This window comes from Rhinopithecus bieti, unplaced genomic scaffold (genome assembly GCF_001698545.2).
Source record: "Rhinopithecus bieti isolate Rb0 unplaced genomic scaffold, ASM169854v2 scaffold_28066, whole genome shotgun sequence".
Classification (NCBI taxonomy): Eukaryota; Metazoa; Chordata; class Mammalia; order Primates; family Cercopithecidae; genus Rhinopithecus; species Rhinopithecus bieti.
Window position 1 is genome coordinate 437,415 of NW_016813021.1, and position 26,448 is coordinate 463,862.

The window sequence follows — 26,448 nt, forward strand, 5'->3', positions numbered from 1 at the left end:
CTTTCTGGCTGCCCTTAACATTTTTTCCTTCATTTCAACTTTGGTGAATCTGACAATTACGTGTCTCGGAGTTGCTCTTCTCGAGGAGTATCTTTGTGGCATTCTCTGTATTTCCTGAATTTGAATGTTGGCCTGCCTTGCTAGGTTGGGGAAGTTCTCCTGGATAATATCCTGCAGAGTGTTTTCCAACTTGGTTCCATTCTCCCCGTCACTTTCAGGTACACCAGTCAGACGTAGATTCGGTCTTTTCACATTGTCTCACATTTCTTGGAGGCTTTGTTCATTTCTTTTTATTCTTTTTTATCTAAACTTCTCGCTTCATTTCATTCATTTGATCTTCAATCACTAATACCCTTTCTTCCAGTTGATTGAATTGGCTACTAAAGCTCGTGCATATGTCACATAGTTCTCGTGCCATGGTTTTCAGCTCCATCGGGTCATTTAAGGACTTCTCTACACTGGTTATTCTAGTTAGCCATTCGTCTAATATTTTTTCAAGGTTTTTAGCTTCTCTGCGATGGGTTCGAACTTCCTCCTTTAGCTTGGATAATTTTGATCGTCTGAAGCCTTCTTCTCTCAACTCGTCAAAGTCATTCTCTATCCAGCTTTATTCTTTTGCTGGCAAGGAGCTGCGTTCCTTTGGAGGGGGAGAGGCACTCTGATTTTTAGAATTTTCAGCTTTTCTGCTCTGTTTTTTCCCCATCTTTGTGGTTTTATCTACGTTTGGTCTTTGATGACGGTGACGTACAGATGGGGTTTTGGTGTGGATGTCCTTTCTGTTTGTTAGTTTTCCTTCTAACAGTCAGGACCCTCAGCTGCAGGTCTGTTGGAGTTTGCTGGAGGTCCACTCTAGACCCTGTTTGCCTAGGTTGTAGCAGCAGAGGCTGCAGAACAGCGAACATTGCTGAACAGCAAATGTTGCTGCCTGATTGTTCCTCTGGAAGCTTCGTCTCAGAAGGGTACCTGGCAGTGTGGGGTGTCATTCTGCCCCTACTGGGGAATGCCTCCCAGTTAGGCTACTTGGGGGTCAGGGACCCACTTGAGGAGGCAGTCCGTCCGTTCTCAGATCTCAAACTCCATGCTGGGAGAACGACTACTCTCTTCAAAGCTGTCAGAAAGGGACATTTAAGTCTGCAGAGGTTTCTGCTGCCTTTTGATAGGCTATGCCCTGCCCCTAGAGGTGGAGTCTATACATGCAGGCAGGGCTCCTTGAGCTGTGGTGGGCTCCACCCACTTCAAGCTTCCTGGCCACTTTGTTTACCTACTGAAGCCTCAGCAATGGCGGATGCCCCTCCCCCAGCCTCACTGCCACCTTGCAGTTCAATCTCAGACTGCTGTGCTAGCAATGATTGAGGCTCCGTGGGCATGGGACCCTCCGAGCCAGGTGCAGGATATAATCTCCTGGTGTGCCGTTTGCTAAGACCGTTGGACAAGTGCAGTATTAGGGTGGGAGTGATCTGATTTTCCAGGTGCCATCTGTTACTACTTCCCTTGGCTAGGAAACAGAATTACCTGACCCCCTGCGCTTCCCAGGTGAGGCGATGCCTTGCCCTTCTTCTGCTCACACTCCGTGGGCTGCACCCACTGTCCTGCCCACACTGTCCAACAAGCCCCAGTAAAATGAACCCAGTACCTCAACTGGAAATGCAAAAATCACCCATCTTCTGTGTTGCTCACGCTTGGAGCTGTAGCCTGGACCTGTTCCTATTTGGCCATCTTGGAACCACCCCTAATTCATTTAATTCTTATAACACTCCTATAGGATTAACTTATTTAGTGCTTATAATACTCCTATAAGATTAACCCATTCATTCTTTATAACAACCCTATATTATTCCCATTTTCCAGATATGGAAAATGAGGCACTAAGAGGTCATGTCACTTGCTCAAGGCCATGCAATAAGGAAGTGAAAAAACTGGGGACCTGAACCAAAACTGTGGGCTCCAGAATCCACGCACATCCCAAGTATACTCTACCACTCTGTTGAAAGAGAACTCTGTTCAGCAATTCTGCTAGCTTGTATCTTCTATTCCAGGGAAGATAATATTTTCTCAATTAAAATAAAGCAAAACAAGCAAACATACCATGCCTAAAGCCTAACTCAAGTAATTCAGAACTAGGTTGCAACTTGAGTCATTTTTTAAAAAATCTGTTTTATCTTGAATAACTTTATTTCTGCACCAATACATTTTTTGACAATTTTCCTGCTATTCTTGCTATCATTTATTAAACTGGCTTGTTTGAAAATGTTTTAAATCTAGAGAACGCAATTATAGTGCAAACCTGATTGACATGGTAAATGGAGAGCATCAGCTGTTGGCACCTTTTGGTATGTAGGGATGGATGTGTTTAATTGGGCTTGAAATTCCTCAGACTCAGTCTCATGATGCTGGTTATTAAGTAGCCAAAGGGTGCAGTTGGGCGGTCTCAGTGAAAGATCTTTTTAATGAAATATCTGTATGGCAAGAAGTTTTTTTTATTCCAACTTTTCTGACATCGTTCCTTTGATTTTACAAATTAAAACAAAACAAAATAAAATTCCTGAGCAAGTGAAGGCCCATAACTCCACCAAAGTATGCTTTGAAGGAAAACACATATTCCCTGCAGATGTAGGCAGGAAAAAGTGGCACACTTTCCTTTAATTTCAGGAGCACTCGAAACATAAAGAAAAGAAAAAATACAGTGGCTACATTCATAGATTCACTGAATTTTAGTGCTGGAAGGAAGAGGAACGATCTTGTGGTTCAGGTACCACATATTGAAGATGTCTGTTAAACTAAATCAAAACATCTTAGGCTGGCTTGAAATGTCTTCCATGACCTGACCCCTAATCTATAAGAATATTCTTCTAATAGGCCTCTAACATGCCTTTGAACATCAGCCTAACTAGAATATAAACGTACCTCCTTTTTTTTTTTTTTTTTTTTTTTTTTTTTTTGAGACAGAGTCTTGCTTTGTCTCCCAGGCTGGAGTGCAGTGGTATGATCTTGGCTCACTGCAACCTCCGCCTCCCGGGTTTAAGCGATTCTCATGTCTCAGCTTCTTGGGTAGCTGGGATTACAAGCACCCACCACTGCGCCCAGTTAATTTTTGTATTTCTTTTTTAGTAGAGATGAGATTTCACCATGTTGGCCAGGGTGGTCTCAAACTCCTGACCTCAAATGATTCGCCTGCCTTGGCCTCCCAAAGTGCTGGGATTACATGCATAAGTCACCCCACCCAGCCTTCTTTTTTTCTTTTAATAAATACATATTAAGTACTCTCTATGTGTTAGACACTGAACTGGGGTCTAGGACTCTACACAGGAGTATGATAAAATTTCTGTCCTTAAGGAATTATCCTTTTAGTGGAGAGACAAACATCAACAGTTGAAATGCAGTACCTAACAGCCTGCAAAGGGAGGGGTGGCTTTACTCGGGAGATGAGAAGCCTTAAAGAAGGATTTGCCGGGAGCTCACCAAGTGGTGAAAAAGAATGCAGCCCAGTAAGGCAAATGAGCATCCCAAAGAGCATCCTGTAAGTTGTTAGCATCCCCAAAGACAAACGTGTGAAATGATATGGCATATATTTTGGGAACTTTAAATAATGTATGAGTGAATCCAAGTGAAGGGAGGATGGTAATCCAAGTTGGAAAGGAAAGTAGGGGCCCATCCTAAAGGGCCATGAGCTCTGTGCTGAACAATTGGGCTCTTTCCTCCAGGGATAAGAAGGAGATTCAAGCCAGACAGTGACATGTGGGAGTTGCACTAAAAGATGTTCTGGCAGCTGGGGAATGGACTAGAACAGGGCTAGAGCAGAGGCCGGGGGGCCAATGAGAGCCTCTCAGGATAGTCTTTGGGAGCAGTGAGCAGGGCCTGAAACAAAACTGCAGTAGTCGTGATGGAACTAGAGAAAGAATTGAAAAATAGTAAAAGGTACAGAGACAGGGGTGCTCTGTGTTTGCCTTATGTTTTTCTGCAACTGTCACCTAAGTGATGCAATCTTCCTGTCTCTGTGGGTGGGAATCCTACCCATATTCTAAGATCTGATCAAAATGGTCCCTCCTTCTGAAGCCGCTACTCCTACCCTTCAGCTTAGGGGTCTCTCTCTTAACGGAGCTTTCAGAGCAACTTTCTTATCTTTCCCTTAAGGCATTTCACACTTTCTGCCCTTTATTACAGCTTCATATATAAAAACATCATTCTCTCTGGATTTCTCAACAGTATGGAAAAACGTCTTGAGATCTTTTGTACCCCTCATGACCACTCCCCACCATTTAATCTTATATGGATTGTGCTCACTCCCTAAATATTTTAAATGAATGAATTAGGAAACTGACATTCTGAAAGGCTAGATGATTTGTGCAAGTGATGTGGCTTACAGCTACTTTGAGTCATGTCAGGGCTACATCAGGAACCCAGGTATCCTGACTTCTAATGCAAAGCTCCTTCAGTGATGTAACCCTGGACCTGTCTACCTGGCTGAACACATGGCCCCAGCAGTAAGCAGCTCCTTCTTTCGTGTGCTTTATCACTCTCTAACAACTGCAGAGGAGGAACCGTACCTAAGCCAATGCTCAAAACTTAGATAGAAATTAGGACCTCAGTAGCAGCAATGTACATTCTGCCCTAGGGAGCCGGCAGCTGGAAGCAGAGCGCACAAAAGCAAGCGTTTCTGGCACCCACTGTAGGAAACATGTTGCTATTTTCAGCGGTGCAGCCTGTCCCTCTTGGTCCCTTTCCCTCATGCCTTCCTAGACAGACATCCATGGGAAATCAATCAAGGCCTTAACACCATGACACAGAGCCTGCTGTCACGGTCATGCCAGTCTGGCAGGCAGCAAGCATCTGGGAGCCAGTGGGTCCAAAAATGTCTGGGCTGGACAGTTCAGAAAGCAACTTGCTTTTGAGAGGAAATCCCCAAGCCAACTGTGGTATCCCTACCCGATGCTTATAGGCCAAATGGTTTCTGCCTCTGATCGAAGTGCCAATGGCACAAAGGCCCCTCCTGCTGCTATCAAGGGCCCCTTTCTGCTGATTTATAATGAAAACCACATTATGAACAAGTGTTTTATTTTTGGGAAATTTTTATTGGCATTTCTGTAGATACTACGTTTGGAGTCTAATCCAGAGCCACCAAAGGCCAGGTGAGTGAGCAGGGTGCTATCATAGTTACTCAAAGATTCCATGTCTCACTGTAGCTCTCCACGCTCCATGTCAACTCTCCCATAGCTCTCAGAGCCTGCATTTCTTTCCTTCCCTCTTTCCTATTCCCTCCCTCTTGGGTCAGGATCAGTCTATACCTTGCTTTTTCCTAGCCTGGCTTAGGAGAAACCAGTTCTAGGAGATGCTAGTAAGAATAAGAACCTCATGCACAAATACATTTATTGTCTAACCAAGTTAAACTAGTTTTGGGTGTTTTCTAATTTCACTTCGGGATGCCTCAAAGCTTTTGATGTCCTAAAACTTCCCATGAATTTCCGAGAAACAGATTAGGCAAGCAGTTTCTGTGCATGTGGCTTATACAGCTAGTTAGGGTTAGGTCAGGGCCACTTCTTTGACCAGGACCCCTTGCTGTCTGGCACTGTAGATATATTCTAAAACTCTGGTTCCCAGGAGCACATTCTGGAAAGCAGACTGAAGCCAAATACCAGAGAGTATGTTTTTAAGTTTCTTTTCTGGTATGATACAGCTTCAAATCAAATGAAGAGATAAGCTTGCAGTGAAAGAATGAAGACAGTTGTGTGTGTGCGTATGTGTGTGTGTGCATGTGTATGCATGCATTTTTTCATGTGCTCACACATGTGGGTTTCAGTGTATGTTTCTAGGTGCAGGATCACACTTGGCAACATGTTTTTGAATTAAAAAAAGATGCATAAAGATAAAGCAATCAGATTTTCTTCTGTGACCCACTACTAGGTTGATATAAAAAGAAGAGATCTAAAGGTATTTTGAATGACATTGTAATCGGAATAAAGATGCAGCTGTATAAAGTGATTACTAAGGATAGCATTTATTTGGATGTGCAAATTAGGATGTATTTGCTAAAATCAAGATGCATTATTTATGTGCATACCCTGTATGGGGTTGTGTACCTACATAAGTCTCACTTGAGTCATGGTCCAGAAAAGGATTCTGAGGATGAAATAATTTTATTAAAATGAGTTTCAGGAATAAGAGGAACAAGACTATCTGAGTTGCTAGAGGAAGAGAGGCCACTTTCTGAATGAGAACCAACATTTCTGTTACATCTTGTTTACTATGGTAGGCAGAAAAAAAGCCCCCTCAAACTTATTTGCCCTAGTCCCCAGAACCTGTGAATATGTTACCTAATATGGCAAAAGGGAATTTGCAAATGTGACTTAGTTAAGGATTTGGGAATTATCTAGGGAGATTATCTATGATTAGCCTGAATGTAATCACGTAAGTCCTGAAGAGAACCTTTCCTGGCTGTGGTCAGAGAGAAGTGACTATGGCAGAAAAAGGCCAGAGAGATGCAACATTGCTGGGTTTGAAGATGCCGGTGGACCGTAAGCCAAGGACTACGGGAGGCCTTTAGCAGCTAGAAAAGGCCAGGAAAGAGATTCTCTCCTCTAGCCTCCAGAAAGGAAATACCAACACCTTCCCTTTAACTCAGTGAGATCTGTGCCAGACTTCTGACCTGCGAAACTGTAAGATAACAAATTTGTGTTGTTTTAAGCCACTGAGATTGTGGCAATTTGTTAAGTGGTAACATGAATCTAATTCACTAGACGCTTCCATCCTCATCCATCGGATTTCACTACTGCACACACTCTTAGTGCGTTTGCAGTCGTACACATCTTTGCATTTTTCAATGTTTTAGTTTATGGATGCAGACTTAGCAATTCACAGATAAATATCAGAATGCTGACTAACATCTAAACCTAGAAGGAACAACTTGCATGTCACCAGAAGAAGCCAAGCATGTCTCCAGAGGCCATGTAATACAATGACCTCATTTTACAGATGAAGAAACAGGCCCAGATGTGTTCATTTGTTTTTCTTCCACCTTATCCCTTCCCCTCCCATTGATCACATTTAAACACCAACCTAAGAGACTAGAAGAACAAAAACCAGAGTTAAAGATTTCTGTTCATTATGTTTTCACTTATAACACCTCTCACTTATGTGTGAGTGTGTGTTTTAATGGGAAATTCTGTCTTGTAGAATTTAGAAGAGAAAAATCTAATCTCACGTTCATTAAACTTTGAATTTCCCAAGCTTTGTATTTTTCCCTTTGGGAACCCGGCTTGATTAACACATAGCTGTTGTGCCCAGTCTCTGGAGAGATGATATTGAGTTTACTTAGCCAAATGCAGAATAGCAAGCAATAGAAACATAAGCAAAAGCATGACAGATTATTCCGTTAGGACCATTTATCTTTAGCCATGACATATGCACAATCTGATCTTCATCTTTATCCTAGAAGCTTTTCCGATTTCCTTTATGAATTTCCATAGAGAACAGTGCTGAATAAACATTTCTGACTAGCAGAGAGGCTGGTAAATTTAAACACATAAATAAACGTGATGACTGGGCATACATTCTGAGCGACTACGGCTGCATACTCACGGGTGGTCCCAGGGCGCCTTGTGGTCCCATGCTTCCTGTGATTCCTGGGACTCCAGGGGCCCCAGGGATGCCCTAGAAGAGAGGTAGGAAAGTGGAACAAAGTCAGGAATCACATATTCTCATCAATGACAGCCAACTTTTAAGCAAGTGTAACAAATACACACCATGATAGCTTCCCTCCCCCTCATCACCGGGACCTCATTCCTGTTCCCAATTCCCAAAAATGTAGGGAAGACTTTTTATTAGTCTCCTCACTATATGTCAGGTGTGGTTCTTTCAAATTCAAGCCTTACTTGTGATTTACTAAAAGCTAAATCAATGCAGGTGATCTTCTGGCAAAATGACTCTGAGATAGAATAATCGGGCAATAGGGATACATTATCTTTCTAAGAAGTTTTAGGAAGAGTTCTCTCCCAAGGGATGAGTTGTTACACTATAGTGAAGGTGGCTGCCGAGTAAAAGATCTGGCAAAAGAAAACCTCTCAAAGGAAATGAAATGCTTTAAAACAGAGTGTGTCCCAGCAGTTTCTGGAAAGGCTTACTATTGGCCCTGGTGGTCCTGGAGGTCCCGAGGATCCATCCTTTCCTGGAAGGCCCTGGTGAAAAGAAACACAGTGTGTCAGCTAAGCAGATGCTTTACATGGCTTTCAGAATGGGCTCATCTAATTCCTTTTCACGTTTGGGGGTCAAGTCCTGCTGCTTGCTCTGGACTACCAAGGATTCACTGCCTTTAAACTCTTCATGGAAATTGTTTTTGGCAAGGTGTTTGTGTCTGTTGGCTCCATTAAATTGTTCAGTGCAAGAATTTTAGGTGCAAGAAATGCCACTTACAAACTTAAACAGGAACTTACTTCCAAAAAGTGCTTTTACTAAACTAAGCATAGCAAATGGGAAGAGGATCCATTCTTGGTCATTAATGAGCAGATGAAAAGATGAATTAGTGGTTTTCATGACCTAAGAGAGTCTTGGGCAGGGAATCTCTATCAGAAGGATCTGTCTTTCATTAGGAGTACTGCAATATCTGAAAGTCTGCAACTTCAGGAGTAAGCTGGAGGAGATTTGAGAGGATTTCCTGTGGCAATGACTGAGCTTTGACTACTGGGCAGATTTACTGTCATCGTGGGCTTACAAATGAGCACGTGTTTGCGCGTCATTCCCTGGTGGAAGGATTTAAGGCAGAAAGCAAGTGATGTTCTTTAAAAAAAACTTCCTAAATTATAGAATATATATGTATGTGTGTTATTTTTATGTTAAGTGTTAAAAAAACTATAAGAGCTGGGATGACTTACTCCTAAATGTTTATAGCTCTTAATTGTAAATGCTGGCCTTTCCAAAGCCGTTAATTTAAGAGAGAATCTTCAATCTAAATTTTATCATATTCCCAAAATTTCATAAAATATTTTTCCAAACACTACCTGTTACTACAGGGAGAAACTGAATTTTCACCACGGAATTGATGTCCCATAGGAATAATTATTTTCCATCTCAAACCAACTCAAACCTCTCCTGGCATCTCTGCAGACTCTCCCAACTCCCTTTCTGACATTCTTGCCACTTTTCCAGTGAGCCATCTTTTCCACTTATTTTACCAAGAAAATCCATCCTTTTTTTTTTTTTTTTTTGAGACAGAGTTTTGTTCTTGTTGCCCAGGCTGGAGTGCAATGGCGCAATCTCAGCTCACCACAACCTCCCCCTCCCAGGTTCAAGCGATTCTCCTGCCTCAGCCTCTGAAGTAGCTGGGATGACAGGCATGTGCCACCACGCCCAGCTAATTTTGTATTTTTAGTAGAGATGGGGTTTCTCCATGTTGGTCAGACTCGTCTCAATCTCCCGACTTCAGGTGATCCACCTGCCTCAGCCTCCCAAAGTGCTGGGATTACAGGCATGAGCCACCGCACTCAGCAGAAAATGCATCTTTTAGGTCTGTCCAGACTCACATTATGTCTCCCTACCTCAAGGTGTCAAATAAAAGACAGCAATGATAAGGCTGAGGGAGAGGAAATGGTGTGCGAGTTAGGAGAGTGTGAGAGGTGGTGCCAAGGCAGGGTGATATGGTTTGGCTGTGTCCCCACCCAAATCTCATCTTAAATTGTAGATCCAATAATTCCCACATGTCATGAGAGGGACATGGTGGGAGGTAATTGAATCATAGGGGTGAGTCCTTCCCATGATGTTCTCATGATAGTGAACAAGTCTCATGAGATCTGATGGTTTTATAAATGGGGTTCCCCTGCACATGCTCTCTTGCCTGCTGTCATTTAAGACATCACTTTCCTCCTCCTTTGCCTTCTGCCATGATTGTGAGGTCTCCCCAGCCATGTGAAACTCTAAGTCAATTAAACCTCTTTCCTTTATAAATACCCAGTCTCGGGTATGTCTTTATTAGCAGCGTGAGAATAATAATACACAGGGGTAGGACGCGTGTGGAGGAGAAACACTGGTCAGCAAGGCCCTTCACCACACTCTCAACCTCAGAATGCTAGCGAGTCAGAAACCAGATAAGGCAGAGGATGCATGGGCTCACCAATATTTGTGATTTTCCTTTCCTGCCTAGGCACGTTGCTTAGCTGTTTTGCGCTCTCTCTGCAATTACGCTGGAGCCACATGGTTGAGTTCTGGCCAATGAAAAGGGGCTAGTTTCAGGGGGCTAGTATGAGTTTTAGCTCATAAAAATTTCCAGTGGGTGATTCTACGCTTTATTTTCTCACTCTGGAGCAAACTTAAAGCCCAAATGTTGAAGATAAGAGTGTTCCAAGATGAAAAGACCCTGAGTTCCTAAATGACTGTGTGGAGCAGAGACTCCCTATCCACCACTCCTCCATCCACCCTTGCTGACAGCTCTGGATTGTGAACAAGTAATCAACTTTCATTCTATTTCATTTTATTGCATTAAACCACTGAGATTTTAGGGTTGTTTATTATCGTTGCTATCCAATTTTGATACATAAGTTAGTATTTTTATTTTTACTACTACTTATATTCTTGCACTTCAGTCAAAAATATTAGTCTTGATAAACCCTGATACAGATTACATTATACACATATACACAGGTCCTTAGACCTGCTAACTAAACAATAAAAATTAATGCTGATATCAGTTGAAATAAACGATTTTATTTTATTTTTTTGAGACAGTCTTACTCTGCCACCCAGGTTGGAGTACAGCGGCACAATCATGACTCACCTCTGCCTTGACCTCCTGGGTTGCAAGTGATTCACCCACCTCAGCCTCCCACGTGGCTGGGACTATAGCCATGTGCTACTATGCCACCCCTATGATTCAATTACCTCCCACTGCGTCCCTCTCATGACATGTGGGGATTATTGTAGCTACAATTTAAGATGAGATTTGGGTGGGGACACAGCCAAAACATACTAATTTTTGTATGTTTTGTAGAGATGGGGTTTTGTCACATTGCTCAGGCTGGTCTCAGACTCCTAGGCTCAAGTAATCTGCACGCCTTAACTCTCCAAAATGCTGGGATTAAAGGCATGAGCATTGCACCCAGTCAACAAATTATTTTAAATGGAGTTTAAATGTAGCATGTCCAGGAAGAAGGACAAACATCAATCAAAATCTGTGATGGATGAACAGGACATTAGAACTCATCCATTTCAACTCCTTCATATTACAAGTGAGAAAACCTGGGGCCGAGAGAGTTGAAAGAAAACCTAACTAATTTTTTAAAATAAGTTCATAATAATATATTCTTATTTCTGAGATGAAGTTCTTAGAAAAATGGGCCCTGGCCACATATTCACTAACTTAAGGAGACATTTTCAAAAAGTCATCTTTCGCTTCCTGCTTTAAAACTCTTCCAGCACCGGATAGGGAGTGAACATGCACCCATGTGTGAGCCCACAGAGGACCTGTGGCCAACGCAACCACCCAGCAACCAAAACTGCAGTGTTACTGCAGGAGTTCTCCCCGAGTCACTGCCAGGCTGTGTCCAGAGGGGAAACATTCCAAAAACAAGTGAGGGGAAATTTTTCCACAGAAGGAGGCAAGCTACAGAAAAGAAACTGCAGAAAATTGCATTGTTCCAAGGAAGAACAGCAGGAAATAACACATTTATTTCCTTCTTCCAATCAGATGAGAAGGAGTTTAAAAAACAACAATCTGTCAGTATTCTCATCTACGACACTGGAAGGGTACTCCTGTGGAGGGGTTTGAATTCACTTGATTTATGGACATGATGTGCATATCATCTGGAAGGATGAATGAAATGTTGCTCCTACATATGAGCTTAATTTGGTGAAAGGGCTAGTGTTTCAGTGTGATCAAACCAAAAGTGGAGGCTGCAGCTGGGTGTGGTGGCTCACGCCTGTAATCCCAGCACGTTGGGAGGCTGAAGCAAAAGGATCACTTGAGCCAGAAGTTCAAGACTAGCCTGGGCAACACAGAGACACCCCTATCTCTACAAAAAAAAAAAAAAAAAAAAAAAAAAAAAAATTAAAATAAAAAAGAAAATAGCTCCGTGTGGTGGCTTGTGCCTATAGTCCCAGCTACTCTGGAGGATTGCTTGAGCCCAGAAGGTTGAAACTTCAGTGAGCTGTGATCACACCACTGCACTCCAGTCTGGGTGATAGAGCGAGACCCTGTCTCAAAAAATAAATAAATAAAGCAGAGACTGGATAAGACGTTTGTTTGCTTTAAGTTCTACCTAAAGAGTATCCTCAAAAGTTGGAATTTCTTCTTTCTCTTCTTCTTTGGAGGGCAGAAAATTATGTTTTATTCACTGCTACATTCCTAAAACTTTCTTAACACATTGCTGACACAAAATAGGTACTGCACGTGACCAGGTGCAGTGGCTCATGCCTGTAATCCCAGCACTTTGGGAGACTGAGGTGGGCAGATGACCTGAGGTCAGGAGTTCAAGACCAGCCTGGCCAACATGGTGAAACCCTGTCTCTACTAAAAATACAAAACTTAGCCAGGTGTGGTGGCTCATGCCTGTAATCCCAGCTACTTGGGAGACTGAGGCACGAGAATCACTTGGACCTGGGAGGTGGAGGTTGCAGTGAGCCAAGATTGCACCATTGCATTCCAGTGGGTGACAAAGCAAGACTCCATCTCAAAAAAAAAAAGGTACTGCACTAATAAATACTTAATTTGAATAAAATTGAGACTCCTTCTCTACTTATGTTGAATAAGTAAGCGTGAATCACAGGTAGAATGAGTCTGGAAATGTATAGGGTGAGGGGAATGAATGCTGGTGTCATTCTCCTTGCTCTTGAACCCTCTGCAAGCATGTCGATAAGACATCAGGAGTCATCCTACTCTCAGAAGCTGAAATTTCATTTTAGTAAAAGCTTAGGGTTAGGATCCTAGAAGCAGACCCAGATCCTTGTGTATTTGACTTATTGCAGGAGTGTTCTTGGAAGAAACCCGTAAGGTAGTGAAGGAAGTTGGGTAGGGACAGGGAAGAGGTTAGGTAGAGTAGTGAGTTATCTAAACTTCTGCCTGATCCCATGGGGAGCTCTGGAGGGTGAATTACACATCAGAGTTGACTCACAGTAAGAGTCTATGAACCAAATCAGTTAGTCATTGACTGAGGGCCAAAATAACATTTCCAAGGGCAATTTTCTGGAGAAGGGAACAATTATGAGTTGTTATCAGTCAGCACCATAGCAGCTGGTGATGTAGTTCACCTGCCAGGTAAAGGGGATCCAATCAGGGCACCAGCAGCATCCACTACAGTGCATTTTATTCTGGCACTTTTTTTCATGAACAACTAAACACTTTTAGATATAATGGTTCAAGAACAAAGAACAAATTTGTTCAAGAACAAAGGTGGGTTTTGTTTTTGTTTCTGTTTTTTGAGATGGAGTCTCACGCACTCTGTTGCTCAGGCTGGAGTGCAGTGGTACAATCTCGGCTCACGGCAATTTCCACCTCCCAGGTTCAAGAAATTCTCCTGCCTCAGTCTCCTGAGTGGCTGGTATTACAGACATGCACCACCGCACCCAGCTAATTTTTGTATTTTTTTTGTAGAGACAGGATTTCACCATGTTGGTCAGGCGGGTCTTGAACTCCTGACCTTAAGCGATCCACCTGCCTTGGCCTCCCAAAGTGCTGGGATTACAGGCATGAACCACTGCACCCAACCAAGAACAAAAGTGTTTTTAACAAAAGTTATCTGTTTGCATTATCTCAAATTAAATTTTTCTTATAAATTGTGATAACTAAAAGGATATCAGCCTTAATACCATTAAAAAACACAAAGCCATTTCTCCTAAAATTTCTTCTTAACCCTAGAAAATTAAAGATCTTCACATTTTCCATCTCAAAATAGTTTTATTTTTAAACTCTTAAATGACACCAGTAAACCTACCTTTGAAAGATTTTTTATTTGCAAGCCTTGCATTTGTCATATTACCCAGAAATATCTGTACAGGTACCACATGCTGGGGATTCTCTAGGCTCTAGGTAAACAATGATGAACAAGACACCCACTCTTCTAAGAGTTTACAGTTTTGAGGATAGTCAAACAATGAAAAGAAACCAACAGTGTGTTATACTGAGAGACTATAGAGTTCCAGTGGGAACATGTAGGAAGCGCACCTAACCCAGGCTTGGGGACAGAGACATTTTCACAGAAGAGGTGGAATTTAAGTCAAGTATTCAGAATGGTTGGGTCCATGGCATGAGTCTCCCTGTTCACACACCACTGCATGTTACAGCTCTCATTGGCAAGCCAGTCAACCCTTAAAAGGGCAGGGTTCAGGCCCTTCTTCTCACATCTTCATTTCAGGGTGAGCAGCAGTAGCAGAAGCTTTTTATATAAAAGCAATAAACTTGGTGAAAAGAAAAATTTTGTAAGGTATCTGCATTTTGTAGGGTAGATTAATGGGCAAATTCTAGCTTTGTCATTCAGCTTAACTATAATCAAAGCTCATTGAATGGTCTTCAACTATTGACAGCTAAAAAAGTGCTTGCATGCCCCCAAACCTTTCTACATCTATAAATTTTCCATTTTACACCAGGGAGCTAATCTAAGAAGATGTGTGTTTAGGGATTAAGCATCCTCATATAAAACAGAACACTTGGCCAGGTGTGGTGGCTCATGCCTGTAATCCTAGCACTTTGGGAGGCCGAGGAGGGTGGATCACTGGAGGTCAGGGGTTCGGGACCAGCCTGACCAACATGGCGAAGCCCCATCTCTACTAAAAATACAAAAACTAGCCGGGCATGGTAGCTCACACCTGTAAGCCCAGATACTCAAATGGCCGAGGCAGGAGAACCGCTTGAAGCCAGGAGGTGGAGGTTGCAGTGAGCCAAGATCACACCACTGCACTCCTGCCTGGGCGATGGAGTGAGACTCTGTCCCAAAAACAAACAAACAAACAGTAGAACATTTAATTAAGCAATGTACAGTGAATATTAGGAAATAGAAGGTTAAACAATAAGCATAATACGTGAATTCACTTAGGCTGACTTTTTTTTTAAATGCATGAAATCAGTCACCCACAGACAGGGATTTTTTAAAATAACATGAATAGCTCTAGGCATTTTTCCTTTTAATATTCCTACCTCAAAATATTAATATGCACCGATAGTCCACATTAAAATAATTCTTGCTATAAAACTTGAAAGGATTTTATAATTTGCTTTTAAAACATTTACCTATGAGCAACTTATTAAGTTAAGGTTGGCTATGATTTATCAGCAAAAGTACACCTAACCCACAATTTGCTTTCAAAATCACTAACATTTGAATAAACACTAAATTTAACTGTGGCTGAAATTGGCAAAGCATATTGCTATACAGACATTTAATTAAACATTTCTTAATTTCCATTTTTGCAGTTTTCTTGTCCACACTGTAGAACAAATATATGTGCTTTTTTGCAAGTTTCTAAACATTTTTCGGTAGGCTCTTTATAAGTCTGTAGTTTCTAGGTACTGTGCCTATGGTCTCTCAAAAACTGACCTGCCCATAAATAGTGTTGCAATTGAAAATCAAGTCAGAAGGGAGAATACTTGTTTCTGTAGCCAGCAGAAATACTGCCTAGAACTAGTGACTCAATTATAATATTCTTCATTCATTCATTCTTTGAAGCAGACAATGGTAGGTCATGATGCTAACCTTAAGATTCTGGCCAATTGTTAAGGTCATTCAACTGACGCTATACCCTCGGGTAGAGTGGGGTCTCTAAGCAGCTGGCAACAGATGAATTTGTTGAAAGAGGCCAGGCTCAAGCAGTCAGGGTTAGAGAAATGCTTCTTGAAGAAATCCCTGTTGCACCATTTCAACCCTGTGGCATGCTCTGGACTTCTGTAAGCAGACTAGTGTGGCAGCTAGCCATAAGAAATAAGGCTGCTACTTGCAGCAAAGGATTAAGACCAATCACCAGATTAAGAAGCTGAGCAACTAGAAGCCACACACCCTGCAAACACTGTCCCAGGCTAGAGATCCGGGATCAATCCTTGTGTTGGGTCACATGGGGAAATTTTCAGTAACACAAACTTGCACACGCACACATTAAAAATGTATATGTATATATGCACAGATAAACATATACATCTATTTATATGTTATATATACACATATACTATTTTTATTTCATTTATTTATTCATTTATTTTTAAACTTTTTTTTTAGGTTCAGGGGTACATGTGCTGGTTTGTTATACAGGTAAATTGCATATCACAGGGGTCTGTTGTATAGATTATTTTGCTACCCAGGTAATAAGCATAGTACCCACTACATAGTTTTTTGATCCTTATCCTCCTCTCTCCCTCTACCCTCAAGTCCATTGTTCCCTTCTTTGTGTCCACATGTACTCAATGCTTAGCTCCCACTTATAAGTGAGACTATGTGGTATTTGGTTTTCTATTCCTGTGTTAGTTTACCCAAGATAATGGCCTCCGGATCCATCCATGTTGCTTAAAAGGACATTCTCTCATTCTTAGAGCCAAGGCAATCCTAAGCAAAAAGAACAAAGCTGGAGGCGTCACACTTCATGACTTCAAACTGTACTACAGAGGTATGGTAACCAAAAGAACATGGTACTGGTACAAGAGCAGACACATAGACCAATGGAGCAGAAGAGAGAACCCAGAAATAAGACCACACACCAATAACTATCTGATCTTTGAGAAACGTGACAAAAACAAGTAATGGGGAAATGACTCCATCTTCAATAAATGGTGCTGGGATAACTGTCTAACCATATGCAGAAGATTGAAACTGGACCCCTTCCTTATACCATATTATACAAATATTAACTCAAGATGGATTAAAAACTTAAATGTAAAACCCAAAACTATAAAAACCCTGGAAGACAACCTAGGCAGTACCATTCAGGACATAGGCATGGGCAAAGATTTCATGACAAAGATGCCAAAACAACTGCAACAAAAGCAAAATTGACAAATGGGCTCTAATTATACTAAAGAGCTTCTGTACAGCGAAAGAAACTATCAACAGACTAAAAGACAACTTACAGAATGGGAGAAAAAATTTGCAAACTATGCATCTGACAAAGACCTAATATCCAGCATCTCTAAGGGACTTAAACAAACTTACAAGAAAAAAAAAAAAAACTCCATTAAAAGTAGACAAAGGATATGAACAGACATTTCTCAAAAGAAGACATACATGCAGCCAACAATCATATGAAAAAAAAGCTCAACATCACTAATCATTAAAGAAATGCAAATCAAAACTACAATGAGATGTCATCTCACACCAGTCAGAATGCCTATTATTAAAAGTTAAAACAAAACAAAACAAAGACATGCTGGTGAAGTTGTGGAGGAAAAGGAATGCTTTTACACTATTGGTGGGAGTGTAAACTAGTTCAACCATTGTGGAAGGCAGTGTGGTGATTCCTTAAAGACCTAAAGACAGAATTACTATTCAATCTCGCAATCCCATTACTGGGAATATGCCCAAAGGAGTATAAACTGTTCTATTATAAAGACACAAGCATGTGTAGGTTCACTGCAGCACTATTCACAATAGCAAAGACATGGAATCAACCTAAATGCCCATCAATGATAGACTGGATAAAGAAAATGTAGTACATATACACCATAGAATACCATGCAGCCACAAAAAAGAATAAGAGCATGTCCTTTGCAAGGACATGGATGGAGCTGGAGGGCATTATTCTTAGCAAACTTATGCAGGAATAGAAAACCAGATTCTGCATGTTCTCACTTATAAGTGGGAGCTAAATGATGAGAACACGTAGACACATAAAAGGAAACAACCCACACTGGGATCTATCAGTGGGTGAAGGATGGCAGAAGGGAGAGAATCAGGAAAATAATTGATGTATTTTAGGTTTAACAGCTTAATACTTGGGTGATGAAATAATTTGTACAACCAACCCCATGTCACATATTTACCTATGTAACAAACCTGCATATCTTGCACATGTACCACACATACTATTTTATTTTATTTTAAGTTCCAGGGTGCACATGCAGGATGTGCAGGTTTGTTACATAGGTAAATGTGTGCCATGGTGGTTTGCCGCACCTATCAACCTGTCACCGAGGTATCAATCCCAGCATGCATTCGTTATTTTCCTAATGCTCTCCTTCCCCAACCCCACCTCCCCACCAGGCCCCAGTGTGTGTTGTTCCCCTCCCTGTGTCCATGTTATCTCATTGTTCAGTTCCCACTTATAAGTGAGAACATGCGGTCCACATGCATGATTTTAATATATACATACTCATTTATAATTTCAATGCGTATCTATATAAATATAAACATATGTACATTTTAGTAACCTGCAGTGATGACTTCAGTGAATTAAAACAAAACAAAAAAAATACCAGCAATAGTCTATTAAAGAAATCACTTTGACATCGGTAGGTCTTACACAACATACTACCTAGCAATTCCAAAACCTAGCTGGTTATCAGAATCACTAAGCTTTTAAAACTATACATTCCTAAGTCATGCCTAAGACCTTTTGATTCCAAATCTCTGAGACTGAAGTCCAGGAATCTGTATATTAAAACACAAAACAACGACCTGATGACTTAAGTTAGGAAACTGCTGGTTTACCAATATAAAATGCAAGTCCCAACGCTGAAGGACAGTGTTAGAACCAGGGTGCAAAGCAGATGTTACTATTTGTACCACACCTGTGTCCCAGATAAAGACAATTTCAGAAGTATCTTTTTTTTTTTCTTTCTGAGACGGAGTCTTGTTCTGTCACCCAGGCTGGAGAGCAGTGGTGCGATCTCGGCCCACTGCAACCTCCACCTCCTGGGTTCAAGTAATTCTCCTACCTCAGCCTCCTGAGTAGCTGGGATTACAGGCGCATGACACCATGCCCAGTTATTTATTTATTTATTTATTTTTTTATTTTTTGTATTTTAGTAGGGGCAGGGTATCACCATATTGGCCAGGCTTGTCTTGAACACCTGACCTCGTGATCCACCCGCCTTGGCCTCCCAAAGTGCTGGGATTGTAGGCATGAGCCACCACGCCCAGTCCAGAAGTATCCTTGGAGTCAGTAATAACAGGAAACTAATATGTCCTAGTAGCTGTTCTCTTCTCAGATGTGCCCAGGTGTGCCACTCTCCAGGTAAAGGTGTAAAGTGATCAAGAAAGCATATGTTTATGGGTGTAGTATCAGTATCTACTTCTTCAAGAAATTTACCCACACTGGGTTCCTATTGCCCCAAAATGCTGGGCGAGACATCTTCCATGTTGAAGTCCTGCTTATTAAATATCTCTTTTGAGAAAGATTTTCTCACAGTAACAAAATCCTATGGTGATCTTTATGAATATAATTTTGTGGAAAGAAAGAGTGAAGTGTAGGAGCCAGGCAGATGGATTAAAATCCTAGCTCTAACACTTACTAGCCGTGTGCCATTATTTCTTCAGTTTCCTGAGCTTTAGATTCTTTGTCTGTAAAATGGGGATAACAATGCCTAGCACTCATAGTTATTCTGAGGACTGGAGAATATCATATTTGCAAAGCACCTGCACATACTCAATAATTAATGGTAGTAGTTGTTGCTATTTTATTAAAATAATCTGCTTAGTCTCAACTGCATATACCATCATCACTGTGGCTGATTGCACAAAGCCTTTCTTGGGATTTTATAAAACCCATCTAGACCCACAAAGAAGAAAATCAAATTATTCCCTCCACTAGTTTTGTGACGGTATTTACACATCCTCTTCAGAAGGTGTAAGATGCTCAAGGGAATAATTATCATGAATCTTAGTATTTTACAAAATATTCCTTAGATAAATATTTCATCACTGCTTAACATTTATGATAAAATTAAATCCAGATAGTTGACTCAAGTTCAGTTTCTCAAGTGCATGTCAAGTCTAACTCACTTTTGATGAAATGGAATATTCATCACAAATATGTCCTTTGTAGACATAAAACCTGCACAATCCAGAAGCATGCTTCCGGTGTCCTTGTCATGTGAAATCCAAGAAAAAAAAATTTAACTTGCTTTTAAAAAAAGAATTTTGTATTTCTTTAGTCTTCTAGGGCATCTTGAAATGTCAAGTACAAGCCTTACAAAATATTATAAATGTCCAGACTTAAGTTTACCTTGAAAATAGTGAATACTAATATTAGCTAAAATCACATTTTATAGAGAAATGCTTTATATGAATTAGTCTCCATGACAATTCTCTGCAGTCAAATATTATTTGTTCCACTTTACCGCTGAGGAAAGTGAGGCTTGGAAACATGAAGTAATCCATGTCTTGCCTATTCTTCCTAGTTTTCCTGGGGACCACCCTGATGTCTAGGGTAGGGACTGAGAAATCCACCATATATTAGAGGAGCTCAAAGATCACAGGATAGGTTCTGAGGTCACAGATACCAAGAAAAGAAGAGGAAGGAGATGAGAGCAGTGACAAGATTTACAGTGCAATGAAAGATGAGATGAAAATGCTTTCTTCTGGAATGACCTCAATGCACTTGGCTATGAAATATGAACTTGCACTATTGTTTTTTAAAGTGTGGTCCTGTACTTTACTGGCTGCCTAGCAAGAGGCTGCAACTTGTTCAATGAAGAAGTCCAGTTTTTACTGGACTTGCTTATGGCCTCAGGCCCAGAGTTGAATAAGAGCTACCTCTAAGAGTCAAAGATTCCCCTTGGGAAAAGCCAGAATAAGCTAGAAACATTAGAAGAAAAGATGTTTCATCTTCTCCTTTTTATTATTTGTTAAGATCTTTCTCCTTCTAGGTTAAATTCAGGAGTACTATTGGTTTCAGCTCCAGGAAAGGGATGCTAACCTTTCCCTAAGCTTTCAGTCAAGGCGATGGCACCTGGTTTGCACTTTAAGTTTGTGCCTGTCAATAAGAGAAGACAAAGATTTGGCCAGGTGTTGTGGCTCGTGCTTGTAATCCCAGCACTTTGGGAGGCTGAGGCAGGAGAATCGCTTGAAGCCAGGTGTTTGAGACCACCCTGGGCAACATAACAAGACCCCCATCTCTACAAAAACAAAAAAGTTAGCCAGACATGGTGGTGCAAACCTGCAGTCCCAGCTACTTGGTAGGCTGAGGTGGGAGGATCACTTGAGCCCAGGAGTTTGAGGCTGCAGTGAGTCACGATTGTACCACTGCACTCCAGCCTGGGCCACAGAGCAAGACCTTATCTGTAAAAATTAAAATTAAAATAAGTAAATAAACAAGAAAAGGCAAAGATAGAAAAGGAAGAAAAATGAGCAGTAAGGAACAGCCCACCACCCCTACCGCACACCACACTCACGTACTCCTTACACTGTCCAAGGAGCTAAAAGCACCCATTGAACATCATTGAAAATGTTTGTTGCAGCTTCCTTCTCCTTTCCCTAGAGTAGACTTTACTCACACAGGACTGGGGAAATAAAGGCACAGTAACATTAAGTGATTTCAGTGCTCAGAGTGGAGGAAAATAAAAAACTTTGCCTTCCTGAATTTCTGGACAGCGAAGCCTGACTGGGGAGTTTTCTGGAAGTGTCTTCTCAGTCATTTCAGCAGTAAGTTTCATCATCCTGAGTTTGCTCTCTGTCTGTTCCAAGCCATGGTTTTTATTGTTGTTGTATTTTTTTTTCCCCAAACGTAGCTTTGCCTTTTAGAATGGCCTGACGTGGAGTAGGAATAATTGCAAGGTGTTCGTGCTTACTCTATAAACAGCACCTCCTCTCCCACTGCCAAACCAGGGAGAGCTGGCCCTCCAAGGCAGCATGTCTTCTGGAGTGCTTTGTGTTCAAGGTCTGTTTCCCACCATGAAAGTTGTCCTGGGCCTCCTACCTTACAATCCTGCCCAGTAATTATTAATATCTAACCATGTTAGAACTTTACTATCCTTAAGCCCTCAGATCAGATGACTGAACAGATCAGAGCCACCTAAATAGCCATTTGTAATCCATCCTTCATTTCTTCTTTCCTTCTCTACTGTCTCTGAGAAGATCCTTTTGTTTTTCTGGCCCCAGTGAATAGCCATGCTCTTATCCCTTCCTTCCATCTCCTCTAGGTAAATAGTCTACAAACGGTTTCCCTCTGCCATTGAAGTTCTCTCTTCTTCTGGATTCTTCCCTGTAGGCAGTAATGAACAATTCTGTCCAGGCTGAGTGTAGTACACAGCGTATTATATGTGCTCGATTAAGACATGGTTGATTGATAAAAAAAAAGTATGTGGTCCTTCCCTCAAGCAAGGCAGCCATGTTACACAATTTCAGGGGCACCATTTTGTTTTATTCTGTGTGAATGGCATCCCCTCCTGTTGCACATTGAAATGATATTGCCTTCAAATATCTCTCCTAAAAGAATCATCACAGGATTCATATAATCTTTTCTTTAAACATGGCCCTATAAAGAATGAGTATCCTCAGAAATCTAGGTTGGAAAAGCAAGCCCACTTCCATCTAATATGTTTTCAAAGTAAGAATCAGACACACTCTAAAAGTTTGACTTCCAGATTGGAAGAGAAAGTAAAATAAAATCCAAGTACAGATATCTTATCATTTTATTACAACTCTAAGACTTTTAATCCTATAGAGGAACACACGTTTGGAGGAATAGCAAAATATTTATCAAAAGTCTGTGTTGGTATATTGGTGTTAAAAGAAAGAATTCCAAAACCAAATGATTCAAACACTAATCCAACATGTTTGATTTGTGAGTTCTTTACCAAGATTGGACTTCATGCACAGATAAATCAAATAAACTCACCAAACTAAATCTTTAGAATTGCCATTTTCAGAACTTCAGGAATCACGAAGGAATCCAGGTGTGTAACCACACAGGATCTTAGCCTACGCCCTTTGCCAAAATATATAAATATTTCTAGACGTTCCTTCCACATGTACAAGAACACTACATAAATCTAACTGTTACAGAATGCCCTCTTCAGATACATTCACCTAAACATGTTTCACGGACTAAGTAATTCCATTTGATGAACAGAGACTACACTGAGATTTTACGCAAACGAAAGTTTGGTGTTAAAAAACAGCGGGATGGAAGTAGAAGGGTTGCACATCTACATTCTATAGAAAAAATACAAGAACAATTTCACTATTCTTGAACAGTATAGCTACCCTGAGCTAAAAGCAAGCCTTGTTTGAGTAGAGAAGTGACTGCTCAAGTCAACTGTTTGCTAACCTAGTAAGTTTGACCAAAAACACCAGTGAACGCCAGATGTGTTGTCCTTCATTGGCTTGGATCTAAGTGGTTGCCACTCTATATAATCCAGTCTTGAGGAAAACTGGGGAGCTGCTCACATGTCTAAATTAGTGACAGTTTAAGGAAGATCAGCCTCTGTGTCCCTTGCTGAAAATTTAATGACTTCCTATTACCTTCATGTTAAAGTTCAAAATCCTTAGTTGGAAAAAATAGATGATTTAAGTGAATTTATGCTTACCTCTCTAACTTCATCTCTTAACAATCACCCCACACCTAAGTATGTGTGCACATGCATTCAACACACACACACAATTACTCTAATCTCCTGCCATACTAAATGAAATACAATATTGGAAATGCCCCACCTTCCCTCACCTCTATCTCTTTGTATATGCTGTTCCCTCTGCTTGCAATAGTTTTCCTTTCCTTGTTCACCTGGCTGACTTCTATCTTTCAATCGAGACTCGGCCTAGATGGTACATCCTCTGAGAAGCCTTCTTCCAGGCTCCAAGTCTAGCTTGGTTATCCATTCTTTGTGTTTTCACAGGGCTCTGCTCCCATTATAGCATGTAATAAAAGTTTCTTATTTAGTTATATTTCTTCCCAATAAACTATAAACTCTTTGAGAACAAGAACCTCAAACCTGGTTCAGTAAAACCTTATTGACTAAACAAATACCAGATATTAGTGTATCCCTTTCCTGAACATCTTTACACTTTATTGTACTGCTGTCCACTTGAACAGATGAAAAGAACCAATAATTGAACTATATTAAATAAATGGAGACTGCCATGTAAGCGATACTATAGAAAGCCATTCTATTTAAATTTCAATTCATATGGTTCTTTATTTCCTTTACATTTATGCCTCAAGGATTTGAAAGAACTGGAGAAACCTACTAAACCAATGCACACAATAAACTATATTCAGGTTATGGGAGCACTTGGAAAGGGATGTGCTAATTGGGAAGGTTTGATGAAAGCTCCTAGGGTTTGATGAAGTAATGAACATAGAAGATGTCAGTGAAGGGAAATAGATGCAGGATAGGTGAAATATACATAAACAGGAGAAAACAAAAAGCAAAAACTGGCTTGACTCCCTTACATAGAAGCCAGTCAGCAATAAGAGTGACCTGGTGAAAAGTCTACTTTGCTAAAAACCAACCTTGGGCAAGACCTTACCCTCTGGCCTGGTGAGCCATCACGTCCTGGTGAACCAACGCCTCCTGGGATACCCTATGTAGAACAGGGACAAAAAAGAGTCAGGTTCACAGGAATGAATCATCTGCTCACGCAGCTTCCCTGAAATAGATGAAGGCCTCCAAACAAATCTAAGAGCATAATGGTGAACCCTTTGTAATCTACAATTCAGACTTAGAAGTTATTCATGGGCAAAGAACATTCCCTGTCAGAGTTCACCTGAGGAACATCAGTGTGACTCTCAAAAGCAGCTTAGGGTAAGTGAATACAGGCAAACAGTCTTTAATATGGAAAACACTTACCAAGATCACAACTGACTTCAGAAGATCCAGCTTTCTTTTCCCCCTTGGCAAAGGTGTAGACTGAGAGCAATAGACTTAAAAAATAAAAATATTACCTGTGGACCTGGAAGGCCAGTATCTCCTTTCTCTCCTTTATCTCCTGGTATTCCCTGAATATCCAAAAGTATACAGAGTTAAGTTCACATAGGGAAATTCTTAGCGTTTTCTTTTCCCTCTCTCATTATTTAAATATTTTCCACAGTAAATTGTGTTCGCACTAACATCTAAACAGAATATATATATCCTTTTTTTTTTCTTTTTTCTTTTTTTTTTGAGATGGAGTCTTGCTCTTGTTGCCCAGACTGGAGTACAGTGATATGATCTTGGCTCACTGCAACCTCTGCCTCCCAGGTCCAAGCTATTCTCCTGCCTCAGCCTCTGAGTAGCTGGGATTGCAGATGCCCGCCACCACATCCAGCTAATTTTTGTACTTTATTAGTAGAGATGGGGTTTCATCATGTTGGCCAGGCTGGTCTCAAGTTCCTGATTTCAGGTGATCCACCTGCCTTAGCCTCCCAAAGCTCTAGGATTACAGGCATGAGCCATTGCACCCAGTCAACAGAATATATCTCACTTTCCACATGCGTTATACCATTTATGTAAACATTCCTATGGAGCTGAACATTTATATACCAGGACAGTTTTAACATAGATTATACAGTCCAATATGGCGAGGCCAATACTGTAAATACATGGAGGGCAGACTTGAACATTTCAGTATTATTTACAGCTTGGATTTTACAATCTCATATCTATGTAGCTTTGTTTTGTTTTGTTTTGGCTAGAACATACTTAAATGGAATATAAGAAGGGAAAAGCAAACACAGAATCTGGCATGTAGTAAGACCTCAACCAATGTTTATTATTAGTAGTAATTACACAAATTGGCACATTAATGCTTTCTAAAATGTAAAAATAACACTGTAGGAGAAACTTCTCAGCTAGGCAGACACAATCATATGTGCAGAAAGATTGCCAAAAATTGTGCTTAAAAGGATCTGGTTGCTTCCAACGTGAATTAAACAGATTGGTTTTATTCTTAACTGTAGACCCCTATAGGAAGATTAATGAAGATTAGTGAAGGGAATTAAATTTTTTTCAATGGTACAAAATGACTTTCCAAAGAAATGCAGCTATATAAAGTACACCGTCTAAATATCTAAAACTCTCACTCTCCATAAACTGCACTTCGATGTCATCTGAGATAAGGATCATGAATAAATAGCTTTTATTAATTTATATCAGCAGTTACTACACATAATGAAAAAACTTAAATTTGTGTAACATTTATTACTTTCTGGATGTTATCACATCCATTAAGAATTTAGTTAAAAGAGAAAAAGGGCTATACATGCTAGGCTTTGTTCTTCCTCTATAGACACAATGCTTGTAGATGGACCTACCTCCAATAAGTATGCATGTACTTATTTGTTAAAAGACCTTCATCATTGAACAAAAAATGGCTAAGGGCACAACTAGTGAAATTACACCCTATCATTGTTTTCAAAGGGACTGATATTCATCATTAAGACACAGAAGACAAAAGTTCATTCTTTGTAACTGCATGGAAAAGAGACAACAATAAAATCCATCTGAACGTTTGAACGCAACTCACGGGCATTCCTTGAATGGACAGACCACTTGGTCCTTGGGGTCCAGGTGGACCCTGAGGTCCTGGCAGACCAACTTCACCCCGAGGGCCATCTGGTCCCTGGAAGGCAACAGAG

At 40.8% G+C, this 26,448-nt stretch overlaps 1 protein-coding gene across 1 annotated transcript in view; it reads right to left on the minus strand.

Moving 5' to 3' along the window:
* Positions 1-26,448, minus strand: part of COL14A1 (collagen type XIV alpha 1 chain) — a 260,476-nt gene that overhangs the window by 36,566 nt on the left and 197,462 nt on the right. Inside the window, 5 exon segments of the mRNA XM_017847514.1 lie at positions 7,573-7,644; positions 8,115-8,168; positions 24,363-24,416; positions 24,778-24,831; positions 26,337-26,432. Of these exon segments, the coding sequence (XP_017703003.1) occupies positions 7,573-7,644; positions 8,115-8,168; positions 24,363-24,416; positions 24,778-24,831; positions 26,337-26,432 (330 nt within the window).